The sequence below is a fragment of the Mirounga leonina genome, unplaced genomic scaffold (assembly GCF_011800145.1).
Source record: "Mirounga leonina isolate KUSES-001 unplaced genomic scaffold, KU_Mleo_1.0 Mir_93, whole genome shotgun sequence".
Classification (NCBI taxonomy): Eukaryota; Metazoa; Chordata; class Mammalia; order Carnivora; family Phocidae; genus Mirounga; species Mirounga leonina.
The window spans coordinates 55,709,599-55,727,351 of NW_023270854.1; the positions used below are offsets into that span (position 1 = coordinate 55,709,599).

The 17,753-nt window shown below is 39.1% G+C and overlaps 1 protein-coding gene across 4 annotated transcripts in view; it reads left to right on the forward strand.

The window, feature by feature from the left end:
* The window catches only part of ARHGAP28 (Rho GTPase activating protein 28), a 221,634-nt gene that overhangs the window by 155,719 nt on the left and 48,162 nt on the right, over positions 1-17,753 (forward strand). For all 4 annotated transcript variants that reach the window (XM_034995988.1, XM_034995989.1, XM_034995990.1 and 1 more), the window contains exons 5-7: positions 4,665-4,754; positions 12,966-13,050; positions 15,305-15,447. In XM_034995988.1, coding sequence (XP_034851879.1) covers positions 4,665-4,754; positions 12,966-13,050; positions 15,305-15,447 — 318 coding nt within the window. The remainder of the gene's footprint in view (positions 1-4,664; positions 4,755-12,965; positions 13,051-15,304; positions 15,448-17,753) is intronic.

Sequence of the window (17,753 nt, forward strand, 5' to 3'; positions counted from 1 at the left end):
GTGGAATGTTCTGTAAATATCTATGAGGTCCATCTGGTCCAGGGTATCATTCAAAGCTCTTGTTTCCTTGTTGATTTTCTGCTTAGATGATCCGTCCATTGCTGAGAGTGGAGTATTGAGGTCTCCTACAATTAACGTATTGTTATCAGTATGACTCTTTATTTTGGTTAACAGTTGGCTTATGTATATGGCTGCTCCCATGTTAGGGGCATAGATATTTACAATTGTTAGATCTTCTTGTTGGATAGACCCTATAGGAATGATACAGTGTCCTTCTGTGTCTCTAATTACAGTCTTTAGTTTAAAATCTAATTTATCTGATATAAGAATTGCTACCCCAGCTTTCTTTTGAGGTCCACTGGCGTGGAAGATGGATCTCCATCCCTTCACTTTCAGTCTGGATGTATCTTTAGGTTCAAAATGAGTCTCGTGTAGACAGCATATGGATAGGTCCTGTCTTTTTATCCAATCTGCAACCCTGTGCCGTTTTATGGGAGCGTTTATGCCATTCACGTTGAGAGTGATTATTGAAAGGTATGAATTAATTGTCATGATGTTGCCTGTGAGACGTTGTTTTTATAGATTGTCCCTGTAAATTTCTGTTGTAGATCACAGAACTACTTGGGGTCTTTCTCCTTTTATAGAACCCCCGCTTAATATTTCTTGCAGGGCCGGCTTAGTGGTCACATATTCTTGCAGTTTCTGTCGGTCGTGGAAGCTCTGCATCTCTCCATCCATTCTAAATGAAAGCCTTGCCAGATAAAGTATTCTTGGCTGCATGTTCTTCTCATTTAGTACCCTGAATATGTCTTGCCAGGCCTTTCTGGCTTGCCAGGTCTCTGTGGATAGGTCTGATGTTATTCTGATGTGCCTCCCTCTGTACGTAAGGAATCTCTTCCCCCTAACTGCCCTTAAGATGGTTTCCTTGGTTCTAAGATTTGCGAGTTTTACTATTACATGCCGGGGTGTTGGCCTGTTTTCCTTGATCTTGGGAGGGGTCCTCTCTGCCTCTAGGACGTGAATGTTTGTTTCATTCCCCAGATTAGGGAAGTTCTCAGCTATGATTTGCTCAAATACATCTTCTGGTCCTCTCTCTCTCCAGTCCCTCCAGGATTCCAATTATTCTAACATTGGAATGCTTCATGGTGTCACTTACTTCTCTGATTCTATTTTCATGGATTCTGAGTTGTTTTTCCCTGGCCTCCTCTTTTCCCTTTTTATCTATTATATTGTCTTCCAGGTCGCTTATTTGCTCTTCTGCCTCAGTTACCCTAGCTGTTAGATAATCTAGATTGAATTGGATCTCATTGGTGGCATTTTTAAGTTCTGCCAATTTACCTTTCATTTCTGCCCATAGAGACTCTATTTTGCCATTAACTGATTTCTCCATTCTAGCCATTGTCTTCACAATTGCTAGCCTGAATTCCATCTCCGACATCTTGGTTATATCTGCATCCATTTGTAAATCTGTAGCATAAGTCATAATCTCTGAGTCTTTTCTGTTTGGGGGCTCCTCCTCCTACTCATTCTATTGATGGGTGTTTGAGGGAATGTATAGAGTCCAAATTATTGACCAGAACCCAAGCAAGATGCACCTGTTTTCTTGGGACCTTAGGGTTGCTGGCCTCTTGTTTTCCCAGCCTGTCTTCTGGGGGAGGGGCCTGCTGCACTGTTACTCAGGCAACCCTGTTTGGGTTGAGTTGCCCTGCACCCCTGTGGCGGGGGATGGGCTCAGTGGGAATCAGTCTTTGGGGCTTTTGTTCTCTGGCGGCTTTCCCTGGCGGCTTTCCACATCTCTTCGGCGAGTCAGAGCAGAAGAGACCGTTTCCAACCCTCTGCCTCAGAGCAGAGAGACCTCAGTCTGTTCTTCAGTGAGCTCTCCAGGCCATACTGTCTCCATTTCTGTCCATGCTGCTATAAACTGCAGCGTCCTGGGTTGTGCGCCCCTCTGCAGCACTCCCAGTCCTGCCTCCAGGTCGGGGCACGTCTCTGCCCTTTGTGCTTCTAAAACCGCCAGCCATTCCCAGTTTGCGTTCGCACGACCCCGCTGCTCCGGGTTTCCGCCCCGGGGGCTGCCCTAAAATCCTTTCCCCGCCGCTACCGGTCTGCGAGTCTGTGCCCCGTCCGCAGTGTGCGAGGCTGTCGCTCACGGGCGGTGTAGGATCCCCACGGCCAGGCACCCTCCTGCTGCTGTTTATCCTCTGGTATCTGCCCGCAGAATCACGGCTCCCCGCTTCATACCTCAGAAGCAACCTCCTGCGATACTCTGTAGAGATGCAGATCTTCTTACATCTCAGGCTGGTTTTGTGGGTGCTCAGATTGGTCTGGTAGATATCCACTTCAATTCTGGGGACCAGTTGAAATAGGGTCCCCTACTCCTCCGCCATCTTTCCTGCTATGGAATTCTTTTCTGGTTTCCAGTGCTATCAAAAATGACCTCTTTTAAAATGTATAAAACATATACGTTATATATAATAACCTAATATATAATAAAATATATACGTTATATAAAACATATATATAAATATATAAATATAAACGTGTTATATGTATATAAAACATATATATATGTTTTCTGCCATTTTTAGTGATGAGGGTGGGAGGGGAGGTAGGTAATTGTCAGTCCACCATCTTTACTAGTTTTCATGTTTTATTTGTCCCTTTAAAAAAAAGGTTCTTGGGGTGCCTGGGTGGCTCAGTCGTTAAGCGTCTGCCTTCGGCTCAGGTCATGATCTCAGGGTCCTGGGATCGAGCCCCACATCGGACTTCCTGCTCAGCGGGAAGCCTGCTTCTCCCTCTCCCACTCCCCCTGCTTGTGTTCCCTCTCTCGCTGTGCCTCTCTCTTAAATAAATAAAATCTTTAAAAATATTTAATTAAATTAAAAAAAGGTTCTTGGGCACCTGGGTGGCTCAGTCAGTTAAGTGACCGACTTTTTTTTTTTATTTAAAGATTTTATTTATTTATTTGAGAGAGAATGAGAGAGAACACATGAGAGGGGGGAGGGTCAGAGGGAGAAGCAGACTCCCTGCCGAGCAGGGAGCCCGATGTGGGACTCGATCCAGGGACTCCAGGATCATGACCTGAGCCGAAGGCAGTCGCTTAACCAACTGAGCCACCCAGGCGCCCAAGTGACCGACTGTTGATTTGGGCTCAGGTCATGTCTCAGGATCGTGAAATCAAGCCCAGCTTCGGGCTCCATGCTGTGTGTGCAGCCTGCTTAAGATTCTTTCTCTCCCTCTCCCACTGCCCCTCCCCAAACTCGAGTGCACATGTTCTCTTTCTCTTTCTCAAAAACTTCTTTGTTCATTTTATAAAGTAATGCCTGCTGTCTATAAGAAATGTAGACGATGTGGTCAAGCAAGGTGAGTGACAGGTTTTTTGTTTTGTTTTGTTTTTAGAGAAGGAGAGAGAGAGAAGTGACAAGGAGGAACAGAGGGAGAGGGAGAGAGAGAGTCTCAGGCTCCATGCCCAGTGCAGAGCCCAACACGGGGCTTTGTCTCACAACCCCGAGATCATGACCTGAGCCAAAATCAAGAGTCAGACATTTAACCACCTGAGCCACTCAGGTGCCCTGAGTGACAGTTTTTTAAAAAACGAAATACTGAGGGCACCTGGGTGGCTCATTTGGTTAAGCAACTGCCTTCGGCTCAGGTCATGATCCCGGAGTCCCGGGATCGAGTCCCGCATCGGGCTCCCCGCTCGTCAGGGAGTCTGCTTCTCCCTCTGACCCTCCTCCCTTTCATGCTCTCTGTCTCTCATTCTCTCTGTCTCAAATAAATAAATAAAATCTTTAAAAAAAAAAAAAAACGAAACACTGTATTTTCATAAGTATCAAATACATTCTGTTTTGCAATAAGCTTCCTTCAGTAAAGAAAAGAATATTATGTCTTAAATTTTAGTAAAGCAGTGTCCACTACATCAAAAGTCTCTTATTTCTAGCTTTATAAATGAAAAACATAACCTGGTACTATTGCTACTGAATTCTAGTCACTGCAAAAGATAATCATAGGGTGTGTTTCAAAGCTAAGATTAGACATGTTTGGCCATATGTCATGGAAGGGTTGGAGTTAATTTCGCTTCACATGGAAATTTGGTGGTCCAAGTCTGACAGGGCATTACATGATGTCTTAGCACAGACCCAGGTGGGCTTGATCTTCCACCTCTGTTGTCCGTTGCCGTGGCCATCATCCTTATTCGAACAAGATACCTGGCAACTCGAGGCTGTCATCTACAGTGCTGTCATGAGTGTACATAAGCTGACCCTCTTCCTTTTGCTGAGGAAGGCCTTAGGTGTTCTAGAAGCAGTCTTGCTAAAATTACACTTACCTCTCATTGACCACACTTGTCACATGATCACTCAGCTGCAAAGAAGCCTGGAAATGAAGTTCTTTGGTTTAACTCCCTGGAATCAAACCAAGACATTGTTAAGGGAAACGGAGTTTGTGGCAGGTAATAACAGTGTCGGCTACAGGGGCCAGTGTCTGTCAAAGGGTCTGGCATTTAGGTACTCATAGTGATGTTCCCTGAAGGACTGGATGTAGCTGTCCCTGCCCAGGCAGTCACAACTTCGTATAGTGTCACACATGTCTAAACAGATACACATGGTGTAATACGTTAGAAGTGTTTGCCTGAATTAAAATGGTACTTTTATTTCTCCATTTAGCCAGATGATGCTTCTCTCAACAGTACCACCCTGTCAGATGGGTCCCAAGATGAAGAAGGGAGTTTTGCAGTTCCTAGCAGTGGCTCTGTGGTAAGTCATCACATGCCACAACAATTGTGCATCGGGGCAAAGTTACAAGTTCAAAGCAAGAAGAAGCAATTTCTTTAAAACAGATAAGGAAAACTTGAACTGAGATTGTGAAGAAACCACAGGTGCCAGGAGACACACCAACATTTTCACAGTTAGGGAGTAGGAGACTCAAAACTGAGGCATGACTAAATCTCATTTTAAAAGAGGACTCCATAAATTAACACCACTGTGGTCAGAAACCAAAGGATGTTCTTTATGTGTATCAAGCCCAGAGGAATCTGTTACCTTTGATCCTCTTGGCTGAGTTCACACCAGTAATCTGGCCTAATTCTGCCATTTAACCCAGAAGTCCTTTTTCCCTGTGGGATAAATTAAAAAGCCCTCATCCTGATATTGAAGGCACTATTGCCTTAGATCTCAGGACTTACCCATATACATCCTCCACTTCTGACACATTCACTCACTTTGCCTTGAGTAACAGAACTTGTACTTTTTTTGATCAGAAAGTCTTATTATTTCCTCTCCCCTCCCCAGAACCACTGGACATCCCCACTTGGTGTCTCTGTGCAGGTGCTCTGGCAGGGGGTGATACAGTGGACCAGAAGTAGTGAGAGACCCTGTTCAATGAGGTTGTGGTTATTCAATAGCAAGTTGATGGCAGGCAAGAGCACATCAGTCAGGCAGATAGATGGAGTGGGCATATTCACATGAACCTCTGAGCAGTAGTTTCTCATCCATCGTCCAGTTGGAGACAAAGGATGGTTGATGTTCACATGCGTAGCACACTCTCAGTAGATCGCTGTTAGCCCTAGGTGAAGGAGCTTTTCTGTTGTGTTTTTAGATTTTTGGTTTTGAGGTTGCTTTGTTACACAGTGATCATATAAGAAGCACAGAAGAATGTAAGTGACATTTGTCAATGAGTAACTTATCAGTAGCCCTACAGGTTATGGCACAGATGGACTAGGACTTACCACAATGTCTGGCCTACTGGCTCTACATTCGGCTGCTACTTTCCTATTTAAGATTGTTCATTGGAATGCAAATGAGTGAGGATGTCTCTGTTTTAGAGATACTTTCCAGTACACCCTACTTACTGATGGGTAAAAACAAAGTAAGTCACTCACAAACTCTGATAACTACTGAAGTGAGGAGTTACCTCCAAGAGACCTTTCACAGTTGTGCTATGCCTCTCTGCCTAAAGACTCCTGCTCTAAGGCTTTTGCACAGGATCCTGTATATTGTGTCTCAGCTGGTGGTACTGTGCGCCCAGGGCACCATCCCTACGCATTCGCCTCAAATCTGCCTACATGCTCCCCTCCCCTCTATATGCCCATCTCTGAGAACTATGGATTTTGTCTTGTAAGTAGTTATAGAATATTTTTACTCCCCTCTTTTCCTGTAACTGCTTCCTTAGTACAGAAACAAATCATCTTCCTGTGTTACTGAAGTAGCCCCGAAAGTGATCTCCCTGACTTTAGCGTGTACCCCTTAAACTCATCCTTCCCACAGCTGTAAGTCATTGATCTAAACATTCAAGTCTTGTTTTAATGCCTGCTGCAGTCCCCCCACATCTTCTAGTTGACATAAAAGCTCCTGACATAGTCTGACCCCTTCTGTCTCTAGCTGACTTTCCTGCCCTAGGCATTTTATATGAGCCAACAAAGGATTGCATGTGGTTCCATGCACGCACCAAGTAACACCTGAAGCAGAATGGTTGCAGAATTGAGTTGCTGAGGAGGATTTGGGGTTGGCCTTATTTTCTAGGCTTTCATTGATCCATTCATTCATTCACCAAGTCCTTATTAGGTACATATTGTCTGCAAATAAGATTCTTGAAAGTTTGAGGTTGTAAGAGAAAGACAGTAATCTTATGTAGCAGTTATAGATAGTGTCTCCTGGAGTATGTTAATCATTCAGATTTTGTTTTTCTGAAAACTGATTGAATGCTGATTATGATATAAATAAAAGTTTCAGGGGTATTGAGACTCAAAAAAATCTTATTGGTACCAGTCTCCATTGTGACTTACTTTGGATTGCTTGTTATTCAGAATATCTTTACTTAGAAATGTTAAACAAATTAGTTAGTTGCTAGAGTAGCCAGCCCACAGATGAGAACTTAACCCTTACTGCATCTGTACTAAAAATTATTCTAGAACTTCTTACCATGAGGGAAATACATTTTGACTTCCCTGCTTCTTGGTTATAAGGAGCCATTGGCACCCCAGTTTGGTTCCTAAGTTTCTTCTAGATGATAGCATTCTAGTAATTCAATGAAGTGTTAGCAAGGGCTTCAAGGGCTCTGGCCATGACTCTTGTAAAGTAAATGTTACCTGGCAGTATAAATTCCCAGGGACATTTTATTGTCATCTTCAAGACTTCAGAGGGTCCTAGCAACTTGCCCTTTGGAGTTTGTGTTGTGGAATGTTTTAAAGTAGACAACCTAACTTTAGTAAAAGGATAACTGTGGCTTGACCAATACTGTTCCTTTTTTTTTCAATCTTTCATCTTTTCTATACATTTGAAATGTCAATTTTATGATAATTGAACCTGTATATGGGGTCTATCTTAATTACTATGACTCTGTGGTTTGTTTTTGAAATCTGTTGGGATGTGTTCACCCTCATTGTTCTGGACCAAAATTTCCTTTCCTCTTCTCAGGAATTTTTACTTCCAGATGAACTTAGGATAATGCTATAACCACCCATTAAATAAATCTTGGTAGGACTTCACTAAGAACTTCACTGAATTTAAAGATTAATGTTGGGGAGAGAATTCACATCTTAAAATACTGACTCATCCCACTGAGAAATAATAGTTGTGTTTTTCCATTTATTTATGTCTTCTGTCCTTCCTGTAAAAGTTCATAATCTTTCTTACATTCTTTTCCATATACATTTTTCATTGATTAATTACTTAGGAACTTAATAGTTTTCATTGACATTTTAAAATGGTAGGTTTTTTCATCTTCTGGTTTGTTTTTGCAGAGATGTAAGGAAAGTAAGTTATTTGGTTTCTCACAAAAACTATTATAGCTTCCTTTCTGAAAATTTTTACTGCTAGGAACTTTTCATTTGACTTTATAATTTGTACAGATAATCACCTGAAATAGTGACAGTTTTCGTTACTCATTCTTTAAAATAGTCATTTTATTTCTTTTCCCTGTCTAATTGGACTGACCATAATCACTTGTTACACTGAATAATAATTATGGGGATCTTTTGATAAGTTCTTGATTTGCTCATGAAGTCTTCCAAGTTTCATTATTAAGTAGAATACTAGTTCTAGGTTTCTGAGCCTTGTAATTATTTTTATCAGAAATGGAGGTTGAATTATATAAAGTAATTGTTCATCATCTATTAAAATAAATATATTTATCTTTGTTAAGCAATTACCTTAGGAAATTCTGTTGATAGGTCTTTCTAATATTGAACTATAATTTTGTTGCTAAATAAAACCTACTTGTATTATATTATTCTTTTATTACATTATGGAATATCAGTTTGTACTATTTTAGCATTTTTAACAACTGTCCTATTAGTAGGATTCTAGTAGTGGGGTTAGTGTATATATAATTTCTTTTTGTTGTTACAGAGTTATACTAATCTTGGTACAAATATGTTAAGAACTTTGAATCTTTTTTTCAGTGTTTTAGAACCATATACTAAAATTTGGTGTAAATATATAATCTATAAAATCCATTATATTTAAGTTTGTATTGTAATTTGTTTATGAAACCACTAAGACCTGGCATCAGTGTAGACATAGTGTTTTGATTACTTTTTCAATGGATATGGTTTTAGAGTTATATTCCTTTATATCCCAAATGGTATGAGTTTTGGTAATGTATATTTGTTGTTGCAAAACATTCAGTTTATTTTTTTTAAGATTTTTTTTTTTTAATTCACTTGAGACAGAGAGATACAGAGAGAGAGAGAGAGAGAGAGAGAGCATGAGCAGGGGAGAGGCAGAGGGAGAGGGAGAAGCAGGCCAGACATGGGGCTCAATCCCAGGACCCTGGGATCATGACCCAAGCCGAAGGCAGACGCCCAACCATCTGAGCCACCCAGTCGCCCCAAAACATTCTCAATATATGTTGTTGTTTGTGTATACACTCATATATTCAAATATACATGCACCTATTTAGGTGTATAATTTTAAAGTTTTCTGTGAGGTAGCTATTTCTCCTTTTATATTCCTAATTTTTATGTCTTTTATCCCAATTAGAACTGTAAATAGTTGCCTGTATCAGCAATATTTTTTAGGAAGTCACTTTAATTAATGAAGCCTACTTTTTCTCTTGTATTAATTTATTTAATCCTTATTAATTTTTCATTCCTTCTTAGTTCTACTGGTATAATTTTTTTTAGTCTCTTGGATTATAAACGTATTTATTTTTAATCTTTCTTATTTGCATTTAAGGCTAAGAGTTAATCTCTGAATAATAGTTTAGGTTTTATCATGGATTTTTGGAATTTAATGCTCTTATTGTCTAACATTTAGCTTATAATTTCACATGTGATTTAATTTAATCCAGGATATTATTGGAATGACTTTAAATTCACATTTGGATAGATTTTATAATTGGTACTATGTTTTATTTCAAAGTTGTTGCATATTTGTCAGTGAGTGTGACTTATTTAAGTTTATTTCTGGAGTATTGGGTATCTACCCAAAGGAAAAAAAATACTAATTCAGAAAGTTATATGCACCCCTGTGTTTGCAGAATTATTTACAATAGCCAAGATATGGAGGCAAGCCAAGTGTCCATTAATAGATGAATGGATAAAGATTGTGGTATACATGTATACAATGGAATGTTAGTCAGCCATAAAAAAGAATAACATCTTGCATTTGCAACAGCATGGGTGGGCCTACAGGGTGTAATGCTAAGTGAAGTAAGTTGGACAAACACAAATACCATATGATTTCACTCATATGTGAAATTTTAGAAACAAAACAAATGAACAAAATAAAAAGAGACAAAAAACAGACTTTTAAGTACAGAGAACAAAGTGGCATTGCAGAGGGGAGGTGGGTGGGAGGATGAGTGAAATAGATAAAGGGGATGAGGAGTACACTTATCTCGATAAAGACTGAAAAATGAATAGATATGTTGAATCATTATATTGGACACCTGAAACCAATATAACACTGTATGTTAATTATACTTCAATTTAAAAAATAAACATTTATCTCTGGGGAATTTGGCAAGATGTAGATTTATCAGTTCTGATCTCAGGTGTAGAAGGGGAACCTTATTATCTGTATTAACTCAAGGCAGCTTTTATACACAGAGTTATAACACACTGACTCAAACCTTGAGAAAAAAAGAAGTAGCTAGTCAGGAAGGTCAGAAACATCTTTTGAGTTAGTGAATTTCTCCTATAAGTAATGAACATGAAGAATGTTAGGTATGGTGTTTCTTTCATGTGAAGAAAATATCATACGAAGTCTAGTTTTGAGAGAACTCAGGCAGGTAGTGCCAACCTTCTATAGGTTGGAATTCAAAATAATCATCCCCCATATATTCTACTCTCCAATCCCAGTGCTGTGTGATTTGGGCGGCAGAACAAGCATCACTGGCTGGAAAACAAACCTTGACTTTCCTCACCAGTTGAAGCCCCAGCCTCTTGTGGATGGGCACATAGGGAAATGGTAGGATCTGTTAAGGACAAGCAAAGGAAGTGTGTTTTAAATGGGAGTGGCATTAGTATTTCAAATATATTAAAATAAACTAGTAAAAATTTTAAAATGATGCTAGTGTTAATATGTTGAATGGGTAAGTGGATGTTTTAAAACTGTAAACACCAAGCACCTAGCCTTTTCACTCAATCTATTTAAGAACTCAAAGTCCATTTATTGGCAGGTTTCTCCTCCTTTTTCATTTTTACCCCATCATTCCCCTACTTTAACACATGAATGTTCCTTTGTTTGTTTTGTTCTGTTTTGTTTTAACCCTTATGAGTGTCTCTTCTTCTCTACCTGGCTTTCCAAGCCTTCTGTAACTTTAGCTGACCATCTTGACCAATTTATTTCTCATATTTTTCTAATACCTTGCCTCAACTCTTGGCAAACCAGTGTCTCCACAATTCCTTGTAGCAGAAATGTTTCAGATATTTCCATACCTGAAATTTATACCTCCATTTTGGACTTGCATGTTTTTGTCAGCTGCCTCTGCATCTGTAAGTCCTCTCCATCATGCTTTGAGTTCCAGCTCAGGTTCACCCACCTCTGGCTGCACCTCTTTCTTCTCCATTGCCATCCAATAAAAACATAGTTGTGTTGTAGAAATTAGCTCTTAACAGTGGGTTGATTGTTTTTTAATAATGTTCCATAAATGTTACTCTGTACTCCTCATTATAAATAATAGCTCAAGAGCAGGAATCACAATTTAAATTTCTGCCTCCCCCAAGATAGCCCCCAGAATAATTTGTATTACAATGGGCAGGCACTCCATCAGTCCAGTAGGGCTGGCTAGAGGCCAGTAAATCAACTCAGCAGATGGACACTTCTCCACTTCACAGATTAAGAAACTGACATTAGTAGGCTTAAGCATCCCAAACCATCAGTTGCAGCCTTTAAATAAATGTCTCACAGTTTTCAAGAGTGTTGTCTCCCATGGGTGAGTTATTTCAAAGTTTGAGAAAGCATTTCTTTTTTGGAAAACTTCAGAAGACCACTGAAAAGTGGTCCATATCATTTTAAGGATTTTAGTGTACCAGTAATCTTTATTCTGTAGTTTCGTTTTTAGAACTACCAAAAATCTGATGGACAATGACTTGTATGGCTCTTGACCTTTTTATGTCTTTTCATTCTTCTACCAGTTATAGTAATTTGGAATCTATGTTTTAATAACTGGCCATGTATTTACATGATTTTTACACAATTACAAGTGTGTCATCTCCTTTGGAATAAAATAGGAAAAAGAGAACACAAGGCTCAGAATTCGAGACTCCCTTTTGTAATTTGTGAAGAGTCTTTCATGAAGCATGTGTTCAGTTATTGCTAAATAAATATGAGAATAAAAGAAACAACATCAGGCTCTGGGGAAAAAAATGAACAGACTTTATATTGAATAGTACATAAAAGATTGCTGATTGAATACCAGATTTTCATCATCACACACATTCATAGATAATAACTACCACATTAAAATTTATATTGGCAGAAATGGTAGGATTGGTGTATAAATTTTTTTTTTTACTAATACCCACCCAGACTTGAGCAGTTGACTTGCTTCACGGGGCTTTACAAAGATACTCAACTTCTGGGGAACCTGGGTGGCTCAGTCGGTTAAGCACCTGCCTTTGGCCCTGCATCAGGCTTCCTACTCAGCAGGGAGTCTGCTTCTACTTCTCCTGCTAACCCCTCCCCCCCCATGCTCTCTGCCTCTCTCAAATAAATGAAATCTTTTAAAAAAAAGAAAAGATACTCAACTTCTGATAATATTGCAGGGGAAGACAATGCTTTGGCGGGATCTTGGTAAAGAAAGTAGCAAATTAGAAACTGAACTAGAAAACATACTTAAGTTTTTAGTAGTTATTATCACTCTGTATTTTGTCATGGAGGAATTAATATGTTAATTATTAACAGTAGCCAACCCTCATATTGTGCTCAGTGTGTATCCGATATTGTTTGATGTGATTACAGAACAAGTCATTTAAAATTCATAGTACCTCTTTGAATATGTTTTATTATCATCATTTTACAGATTAGGAGATTAAGTGATAGAGAACTCAAATGACTTGCTCAAAGTCACGCAGTAAGTGGGAGAGCCTGGATTAGAATCCCAGCAGTCTGGCCTCAGGGTCCTTTCCGTTAGCCATCTAGCTATGTCATCACCTGAAATTTAAGACCAATACGTGTGACTACCACATCAAGAATAACAAATACTGTAATTATCAAACTATGTGACATAAGCATTGTAATTTTTACATCTTAGGAAAGGTATGAGCAGCAAGTTCTCAAGAGCTAAGAAGACACAGTTATTTTGACCTTGACACATTTCTCTGTTGAGAAACCCTTGTGAGCTGTACAGGTCTGGACTGAACATAGAAACAGGAAATCAGGTGCAAGCCCTGTATGAAATCAAGAGTTGCTTTGTATGAAAAGAACTTTTGTAAACTGCAGAACATAAATGAGATTGGAATGTGGGGTAGCCTGTATTTTTATGGTAAAATGTCTTGTGTTCATCTTAACCTTGTTTCACAGTCTATACTTGAGACTATTCCAGCTCTACCAGTTCATTCCAACGGATCTCCAGACCCTGGACAGTCAGTTCAGAATGCAATGAGTGGTGAGTGACACATCCTTCTATATTGAACTTAAGCTGTGTCTTCTCGCTTTTGTTCTGGCACTCAGTACAGTTAGCAGTGACTTTGTCAAGGCAAAATGTGTGGGTTTTTTTTTTTTTTTTCCCATTTTGATTCTATCACTCCAGCACTCACTCCCTGCCAGCTCCAAACACCCCATTCTGTCACACCAGACAAAATTAATTGAGCCAAATTGGAAGCAGAATCTTTTTCTCCTTCACTACCATCACATCATTTAGAACTTGTCTTTGATTTGAGATCTCTTTCACAAGTAATCTGGATCTGCTTAATAGTTGCGAATGGGCTGGGAAGTAGGACACTTCCAAAAATCTCTACTTATGTTCAAGTGTATACAGCACCAGAGCAGCTCTAACATACAAGGCTACAGGGTTAGCTTTTAACTGGATCTCTTCCACTTGAGTATTGTATTTTTGTTTAGTATTTCTGTTTAAAATTTTAAAATCTGTTGATTTGCAAATTTCTCCATTTAACTTTTAGTGTAAGATTAACTAGGTCTTCTATTATTTTTGTTGCTGTTCTTTGTGTTCTATTTGGTTGTCCTTTAGTCACTACCTACAGAGTAGTAAGGTAAAAGAGATGAGTTCTCTTTTTTATAATCAAATGAGCTCAGTATGGAATGCAAAATCCTCCTTATAGGAAATAGGTTCCTTCAAGGCTCTACTTTGGTGATTCCTTGAACTTTTCCCTAAATATGGGCCCCTTCCCATATACAACAGAACTTCATACTTTCAGCATTAGCTTCAAAATTCAAATAAGTTGGGGTTTTGAAAACGTTCTAATGTTTGTTATTCAGTTCAAATCATGCCACTATCAAAGATAAATGTCTGCTTGGGGTGGTTTGGTGGTTTGGAATACTGTAATCACCATACTCGGAAGAATCTGTCCATAGAACCTTAAGAAGTTAGAGTATTATTGGGCGCCTGGCAGGCTCAGTTGGTTGGGCATCTGACTCTTTATTTCAGCTCTGGTCATGATCTTGGGGTCGTGGGATTGAGCCCCTGTGTTGGGCCCCTCACTCAGCAGGGAGTCTGTTTCCCTCCTTCCCTCCCTCCCTCTCTGCCCCTTCCCCCACTCATGCACACTCACGTGCTCTCTCTCTCTCTCTAAAATAAATACATCTTTAAAAAAAAGAAGTTAGAGTATCATTTAGCAATCAGTCTTCTTCCACTAATGCAAACCTCTGTATGATGAGTGAAAATCAAAACTCCCCCTTGGCCATCTCTTAAGTTTTTACTGCATCCATTTATTGTATTTTTGATTAGTGTTTCTGTTTAAAGTTTTAAAATCTGTTGATTTGCAAATTTCTCCATTTAACTTTTAATGTAAGATTAATTAGGTCTTCTATTTCTTTTTGTTGTTGTTGTTGTTCTTTTTGTTCTATTTGGTTGTCCTGTAGTCACTGTCTATAGAAGAGGATAAAAGAGATGAGTTCTCTTTTTTATAATCAAATTGTTTTTTCACTGCAAATGAAGTTTTTCCACCAAGCCAAATCTTAGTCAGAAATCAGAGTTTAGGATTACTCAAATGATTTCTGGATTCACTTGTTTTTGGTCAAGGAATCTATTGTCTTAATTTCAAACTGCCTCATGGAGAATGTGGGACAGTTCTTGTCACCCATTTGGCTGTTTCTTAATAAACAGCATACAAGGTCAGGTAACCAAATCAAATCACAAGAATTTGGATCAATTTACATGAGCAAACCCAGCAGTGTAGTCCAAATTGAATTTGAACACATCCTAAGAGACAAACATCCCATAGTTTGGGAGAAACAAGAGAAGTGAATTTAGGCAGGAATTCTTGTGGGGTCTTCACCCGTTCTCCTTCTGCCTTAAGCTTCTGCTTCCCCAGGAGCAGCAACATTGGGTTTAGATGGACTTAACTGTAATATCATAACATATAGAAGAAAGACCTCATTTGTGGGCTTTCCTCTAGTAGTCCTCAGTGCCTTTTATGAGATATAAAAATCTAAGATTAAAAACATCAGATGAAATAGAAAGTTTGTTTGGATAATAATTATAGAAATTCATTCATATAGAAGTCCGATGACCCCACATTATTGTTTAACTGAAATCCTCTAGGTGAGTCTAATTCTGTTCCTTGGATGTAAACATTCTGATGTGCTTATAGGTTAACTTAGAAATATTTTGTGCTTATTTTACAGTACATGATATTGATTGATTAAATGGCATATAAAAAATTATACATCCTTTTTTTTAGATGACGATTATCTGAGAAAAAACATTCCACCAGAAACTGAAGAGCTGTCCTTTGAAGTATCTTATTCAGAAATGGTTACAGAGGCTCCAAAAAGAAGTAAATTTAAGAAGTCAGATTTTAAGAAAGAGGACTATGCTTTAACTGTATGTAAAACCTTTCATGATTATTCCAGTAACTTCCTGTGATTTTTTCCATGGGACAAACTAGGATTTTTTTTCTTTTTTAAATGTGTGTGTGTGGAGGGAGAGGGCAGGCATCAGTGTTGCGTAATACCAGGGCACCATCTGTTGTGCAGTGCACAGCCTGCTTGGCTGTACCTGGTAGCACTGGGTTGAGGAAGAGTTGTGAGGGTGTATGCTTGAATACTGTTTTACAGAGGAAATAGGATTTCCTGGCATGTGTGATTTCATGCAGTTTATATCCTTACTTATAGGTTAATGCAGATTCTAACTATATACCTACTTGTGCCTCTAGAAGCCACATATCAGAGGGGGTTACTGCAAAAAGTCACAGTCATTACAACAAGAAGTGAGGACTTGCAGAAAAGGCACTAAAAATTCATCAAAAATAGACTCAAGAATTTATAATATTATTACAGAGTAGGCAAGTAGAGCTATCTACTTCATTATCCTGAAAGCCTCAGAGTATATATATACTTATATCTATGTATCTAAATCTATATCTATATCCAGGATATTATATCCTGAAAGCCCACTACAAGAACTATGTTACTTTGATCTTAGACCGCTCGGCCATCCTGACTATGTTACATTGATCTATTGGCTACTCAGTAAATGCATTTGTGAAGAGTTCATGATGTAGAGCCCTGAATATTCTGTGCTGATCAGAGCTGGAGGCACGATGAGCAGCAGGGCTCAGGCAGTTTCAGGGCTAAAGGAATGATCATATAAAAACTGGCAGAGTCCTTGCCTAGGCAGACTGGACCATTCCCAGACAACAACCCCATGATGCAGGGAGCAAGAGGGCAGGGCAAGAACTATAAGACTCGCTGAGTGTCTTCCACCAGCCTGGTGCTGCACTAGTTATCTGTGTTGGAATCACCCCATACCGCTCCCATTTTACAGCTAAAAAAACTGAATCCCAAAGAAGTGAAGTTATACATCCAAAGCCCCACAGTGAGTAGGAGGCTGAAACAGGGTTTAAACCTACATATGTCAAACTCTAAAACTCCTCCTCATCCCTAAGCAGCTTCTATGTTGGAGGGCACAGGGGTGTTCTAGGGCAAAAGAGGGAATCCAGTGGGACTCTGGTTTCAGGGGCATCCCTCCCAATCTTTAGAGTCATTCAAGAGAGGATGCTGGCCCCCAGTTCCTTCATCCAGGCTGTCCCCTCCTGAGATTTGGGTCACCTGGGGTGCAGGTCAGTCTCCCATGAAGAACTTTGCAGGGGATTTAGCAAGTGGTAATTACCTAATGAATGATTGCAGTTCTTGTTATGTGGGGCCTTGGTCTCAGAAAGAAGTTAAAACAACTAAGTTTTTTATAGGACAAGGTATGCCCCAAACCACATTCTACATTTTGTTGTTTTACTTTTTAAAATACTTGAGGTTCTAAGGAGCAATTGTTGACTAAATGAACAAATGAATGAATAAGTGGATGGTTTAAAAACCTCAAGAAAGCTCTAACTGAGGGAGCCCCTATAGAGAATGTACAAAGCTTTGTAACTGAAGTAACTGGGATTTTCTACGTTAGCAAATTTTTTTTCCATACCAGGTTTTTGAGAGCAAAGCAAACTTGTGGATATTAAATTAGATCTTTCTTAAAAGGTCTTACTTACTATAGTCTTCACAGTATTTCTGGATTGTTGAAGAGTTTTTTTGGTTGTCATTTTACTGTATTTTGTTTCCTATTGTGGAAATGGGGAATATAGCAAATTCATTGTCTCAAAATGATAATGGGATTATTTGGTACTTTTTATGTATTTTTCTTTTTTAGAAATATTTGGACTTTTAGTATCTGAATTTGAGGTGTAAGGTAGAATAACTACTGTCTCAGCAGGCTTGTGCATCACATTCAGTGGGGAGATTAGTTAGTCTCATACCTGATTAAAGGACTGATGGTCCCCCAACCCAAAAAGATATGTCAGAAGCTCTTCTGGGAGCACTTAGCTTATTGGGCTTTGTGTGCACGTGTCACATGTACCCCTGGTAGGTACATTCCATGTGGTGCCTGGGACATCAGTGGACAACACAGGATGTTTCTTAGGAGAAAGATGTTTTCATGGTTGTGATAACAATGTTATAGTACACTTTAGCACAAGAGTGTTCTGCAAATGTTCTAAAAATTATTCATAATCTTTCTATGACGCAGCTTGCTTCTCAGAGATTTTTTTTTACAAGCGGCATATTTTGCTATACAGATTTAGAATGTCCAGGTGGCATTTGAATGAGGGGATAATAATTTTCCTTTGCCATAAGAAATAAATATCT